Source organism: Pygocentrus nattereri, chromosome 4 (assembly GCF_015220715.1).
Source record: "Pygocentrus nattereri isolate fPygNat1 chromosome 4, fPygNat1.pri, whole genome shotgun sequence".
NCBI lineage: Eukaryota > Metazoa > Chordata > Actinopteri > Characiformes > Serrasalmidae > Pygocentrus > Pygocentrus nattereri.
In genome coordinates, this window is record NC_051214.1 from 47951459 (window position 1) to 47957539 (window position 6081).

The window sequence follows — 6081 nt, forward strand, 5'->3', positions numbered from 1 at the left end:
CATCTGCACGATCTTGCCCGGCTTGCATCCTCGCACTGAAACAGCGTTAAAGAGAAAAAGTTCTTCAGCGTTACACAAAGAAGAGGAGTCATGGTGTTGGCCTTAGACTACAACCTGGGTCCAACAGTTAGAAACAGGCTGAACTTTCCATTTCAGTGAGAAGAGCATAACAAGATTCTCGTAAAAGCATCACAGCTGTTCGGACTAAACAGAAACGCAGAGCTGGGTACGAGCATTCAATTGAAAACCAGATGTTATTTGGGAATTTGTTACAGTTAGAAACAGCAATACGGAGAAAAGCCATGACATGAAACCAGACCTGAGCACAGATGTTCAAAATTTGCCTTTAAGTATTTAAAATAAAAAAAAAAAAAAAAAGAAAAGATTGCGTGAAAAGTTCTTAAAATTTTGTCGTTCCCTCTGGCAAATATGGAAACTCCTAGCTATACAGGACTTTACTGTAAAATACCTCTGACTTTAAATAATGCAAATAATCACTGCTAATTATGTCTTCTTCTTCTTCTTCTTCTTCTTTCAGCTGCTCCCTTTAGGAGTCGCCACAGCGGATCATCTGCCTCCATCTTGCCCTATCCACTGCCTCCTCTACCTTCACACCAACCATCTCCATGTCCACCTTCACTACATCTATAAACCTTCTCTGAGCTCTACCTCTTCTCCTTCTACCCGGCAGCTCCATCTCCAACATTCTTTGACCAATATATCCACTATTCCTCCTCAACACATGTCCAAACCATCTCAACCTGGCCTCTCTGGCTTTATCTCCAAACTGCTCCACCTTCACTGTCCCTCTGATCTGCTCATTTCTAATCTTGTCCATCCTCGTCACTCCCAACGAAAATCTCAGCATCTTCATCTCCGCCACCTTCAGCTCAGCCTCCTGTCTTTTAGACAGAGCCACAGTCTCCAAACCAAACATCATAGCAGGACGCACTGCTGTCTTGTAGACCTTCCCTTTCACTCTTGCTGCTATCCTTCTGTCACACATCAGCCCTGACACCCGTCTCCACCCACTCCATCCTGGCTGCACCCTCTTCCTCACCTCTTTTCTACACTGTCCATTTCTCTGGATGGTTGACCCAAGATATTTGAAGTCATCCACCTTTACGACCTCGACTCCTTGCATGTTCAACTGCTAATTATGTCCTGATTTATCAATTTTTCAAAATTGCTCATCATCCCCGTTCTTTATTATTATTATTATTATTATTAGTAGTAGTAGTAGTAGTAGTAGTAGTAGTAGCATCCTGATTCATCAAATTTTCAAAATGACTAATCATCCCAGCCATATTATCATATATTAATTATTATATTAATATTACTACAGGCCAGACAACATTGTGCCGCAGGCCTGATCTGGCCCACAGGCCTTGGGTTCGACACATGGGGCTCTATATGCTCATGTTTATATTACCCATGTGGTCGGACAGATGACACGGCTCGTTATTGTTCGTGGCACCACAAAAGCCGAAATCGCTTGAACAGGCAGAACATTCCACGATGACATGCTGCGCCAAGAGTACAGCGAAAAGCTCAGAAAGCATAACGTCCAACTGAACGGGCTCAAGACTTCCAGAATAATCAGACTGGCACCACAGCAGATAAAGATTAGGTTCATTCGTTCCAGAACTTGCTGCCAGAACCTTTGCACTAGCAGTTCTTCCCATCAAACCATCTGGCAGCAACCAGTCCAAAAGTAAAATATGAAATGATGAATGCAGAAATCAAATGAGTCATGTAGCAGGTGTCTGGGCATCACGGCTGAGACGGAGAGCATTCCAAGTAGGACAGAAGAGCAACACCCCCCACCCCCCCACCCCCCCCACCCCCCCTCGCCCGCTCCAGTCTGCAGCTGACGGTAGAAGCCAAATGTACTTTGTGTTAGAACCGTTTGATGATGGTTTTAGGTTCTAGGGCTCGACCTCAATACCAAAGCTGTGAACTTAGCCAGAAGCCCTCCGTCCTTCTGAGAGTCCAGCCGGCTGGGGGAGGGGGGGACTCAAATGACCACGGAGACTCGGGTCTGTACTCAGACGGCTTTTCCCGTTTATTGATCAGAATAGCCGAGTTTATATACACACAAATGGCACGACCATCGCGTGATCATGCGACACGACAACGGAGAGAGAGGACTGGATGAAATGGAGCTTTAGGTGGACGAGGGCGCCCAAGGCCGTTTATGACCATGTCCAGGAACATGGAGCCTAAACAACAGACACTATGAGCTACAACTCACCATATGGACGCACAAGCATAAGCTGAGGCCTCTGAATGACGCAAGCCCCATAGCACCATAGGTCATGATATAGTCATGAACCCAGGATTGTGCACCGACATTAGGACCCACCGCTTTGTATCCTAATTGCCAGCAGCAAACGAGTGTGATACGGCAGCTAGGATTAAAGATTAAATAAACAATGGGAGTGATTTATTGTGAAGCGCAGTATATAACGATGCACTCCATTAATATTCAAATCAACAGTTTATGGTTTTTGTGACTGCAGGTGACCTCTCAAGCTAACGCGTACGTGCAGAACATTCCTAGAGTCCGTAGTCCAGTTGCGAGCGAACAGAACTTCTAAGCCAGGGAATTTGATCACAGCTGAAATGTAACTGAAACAAATAAGACCATTTTACACTGGATTTGCATATTTAAATTGAATGGAAAATTGACATGTAATTAAAATACCTAAGTTTTAACGTTTTATTTTTTTTTATGATTTTTCTATAATGTTCTCCATCAATCCAAAGAACCCTTTCATGATGCAAAGAGCCCTCTAATCAAGTGTGCATGGCTCTACATAGAACCATTTCCTTCACCGAAGACTGTGGAAGCACTACGCAGCACTACGGACCCCGGAACGTACAGATCTCTGGACAGCAGGCTCTGATGTGGGTTGCAGTGGAGGTGTTGTAGGCAGGCTGGAAAGGTCAGCAGCAGGGTACTTCTGCTTTTTATACATTGGCCTCAGCGCACAGCGTGAAGGCTAACTGGGTCAAAACAACCATAAAGCAGAGCGATTCACTTTAGTGATCAGGGTTGGGGAAAGGACTTCGGAAAAGCAGTGATGGATGAGAACTGACTACAGTGTGCTGAATGTATTCAGGAACACATTCCAGCACAATGCATAAAAAGTTACATTCATAAATATACGTAGGGAATTTTCACAGGAAGACCGATGGCTGGTCCTCCTGAAATCGGTGGTCCGGGGGCCACTTCCAGCTGCCCATGTGGAAGCTATCCACTCCCAGCGTCATTTTGTAGTGTGACTGTTACGACATATCCGGTCACTTCCCTTCCCATATGAGAACAGGGCCTCGTTTGCAGGCGCTCCTGCAAGGCAAGACGCCACGTACCCGGAAAGTTCAACACTTGAGTGCCTGCATCCAAGGAAAACAACAAAAAGCAGTGAAGGGATGCAGCTAGTGCCACTTTGTAAACATGCGAGAAAAAGTGACGTACGGAGTGGGGCGATCGATCCGAGACTCGAATATGGAATTCTTGAGAGTGAAAGCAAACCAGTGATAATGAGCGCCTCCCCCAAGCGAGCCCAGAAACGGTCCGGGTCCGGACTTAGGTATTCAGGAAAATGGCCCTAGAATAAATATTTCTAAAGGTACAAGTCCTTCCTTTTTTTTTAAACTTACCAATTCGCCGGTTCTCGCTGTTACTGGTTGGCAGGTTTCTGTTAATATTTTATATTTAAAAAAAAAAATCACTTCATTTAAATGGGCAGTCGTGGGCTGGAGGTCAGGGAACCAGCCTCGTGACCAGAAGGTCGCCGGTTTGATCCCCAGAGCCGACAGCACATGACTGAGGTGTCCTTGAGCAAGACGCCTAACCCCCAATTGCTCCCCGGGCGCCGTGGATTGGGCTGCCCACTGCTCCGGGCAAGTGTGCTCACTGCCCCCTAGTGTGTGTGTATTCACTAGTGTGTATGTGGCGTTTCACTTCACGGATGGGTTAAATTTCCCCGTTTGTGGGACTAATAAGGGTCTCTTAATTAATAAAAAAAATTCATAACTTTCATTTTCCTCTCTCATGACTCTCATCTCACAGAATGAAAGGAGAGCGAGGTTTAGCAGAGCTCAGTAACACTGATATTAATAACTGATCACTGCCCTGATTTATCAGTCTACTCAGGCTTTAGCAGGAGCTTCAGGGTGTGTAAAGAAGCTGGTCGAATTAAGTTCCTCTTTAGAATTTGTCTAACGAGCATGTTTACTATACGCCAAGCACTGATTTTAAAATAGTTAATAAGCAAGCCCTGATGCCGGGTCTTTTTCTTGATTTTGACGGTAGGTATTATAAAGATTCATGATAAAGTAACTCTACTCTGAATACGGCTTTCACCAAACATCACCGAACACAGATATCTACAGATATTTCATTCATATTCTGGATACATATTATAATACTTACTTAATAATACTATTCTGTTACATCCCAACCCTGATTCCCTAGAAAGTAGGTCAGTCGGCTGGCTGGACAGCCCAGCACTCTGGACAAGAAGCACAAAAATGACCATTGGCATGTGTGTGGTCCATTAGAGATGCTTTGTTAGAGTGGGTTTGGCTCCAGTCCTTCAGTTTCAGTCCAAAACATCTGACAGGAGCCCATCATCACACACACACACACACACACACACACACACACACACACACACACACACAGCCAGAGGACCGAAAAAACCTAAATCATTTCTGACCATTCATCAAACAATAGACATTAGAGCTCATTTGGGTCACATTTGGCCAAAAACGAGCACTAAAACCTCATCTACGAGGCTAAAAGCTGGCTTCTTCTGCGAACTGTCCGTTCCACCTTAAATGCTGCAGCAGTTACATTGTGGTGCGTCAGACGCCAGAATGAAACTGCTGCACCATTTAAGGTGGAACGGAAAATTCGAAAAAGAAGCCAACTTCAGCTTCCTAACGTATCTAAGCAGAGTGGTGGTCCAAAACGTGTCCTCCGTAGCACAGCCTTCAATTTTTATAGCTCCTAATTAAAGGTAGAATCGATCGTCTGTATAAAAACCGACATTTAGCACAGAAACACAGCGAAGTTCGGTTGGAGCCGCTGGCTAACCGCAGCTTAGCTACAGCAGACTGACAGGGAAAAAAGCGCAGCCAGAAAAAGCAACACTGATCACTGGCTCTGAATCATTTTGCAGACGTGTAGCACATTTGAGATTAAAGCCAGAGAGAGAAAGAAAAGCAGTTATCTACCTTCCAGCAGTCTGGAGATCAGACTGTCAACATTCAGCTCTCCTTCCGCCATTTCGCTGAAAGCCACAGCAGCGCTTCCGCATGCAGCACACAGGGGGCGCTGACGGGCGCACAAAATAGAAACACCACCACAAGCGCCCAGCGTTTCATTATTATTCATCGTTTTAAAGTAAGCTGTGCAGCTCAAACTATAAATACACTATATACACATTAATGATATTAACAGGGATTTTGTTACGATGTGTTTAAACCCAAAACACTACTACATATAACATAAAGCTAAATATATGAAAAAAACCCTATATATATATATATATATATATATATATATATATATATATATATATATATATATATATATATATACACACATCTATATATATATATATATATATATATATATATATGCATATATATACACACACACACACACACACACATATATATATATATATATATATATATATATATATATATATAAATCATAATTTATGGGGTACCTACTGTTGGGAGGTGTCTGTCCCAAACCCTAACACCTACTTTTTTCCATTTTTTTAAATGTATAGTTTTGTTTCTTTTAGTTGAGGTTAAAATATTTACATCTATCAGTCATCTAGATAGATAGATAGATAGATAGATAGATAGATAGACTAATTAATTAAATGGACTAAATTAATTGATTAACACTTTTGGACCACTTCTACTGGTACATTCTTCATGAAATGTTCACATCACAGCTGTCATTTTCAAATACTGTAAAAAAGTATAAAAAGGAAGAGATATGAGGGATGGAGGTCAGGGAACTGGCCCTGTGACTGGAAGGTCACCGGTTCG

At 43.1% G+C, this 6081-nt stretch overlaps 1 protein-coding gene across 1 annotated transcript in view; it reads right to left on the reverse strand.

Moving 5' to 3' along the window:
- The window catches only part of LOC108426284 (serine/threonine-protein phosphatase PP1-beta catalytic subunit-like), a 16205-nt gene extending 10872 nt beyond the window's left edge, over positions 1-5333 (reverse strand). Inside the window, exons 1-2 of the mRNA XM_017695646.2 lie at positions 5248-5333; positions 1-35 (exon numbers count right to left, since the gene is read on the reverse strand). The exon at positions 1-35 is cut by the window's left edge and continues 97 nt beyond it. Of these exons, the coding sequence (XP_017551135.1) occupies positions 1-35; positions 5248-5299 (87 nt within the window). The 5' untranslated portion in view covers positions 5300-5333. The remainder of the gene's footprint in view (positions 36-5247) is intronic.
- Between the last annotated feature and the right edge of the window lie 748 nt (positions 5334-6081).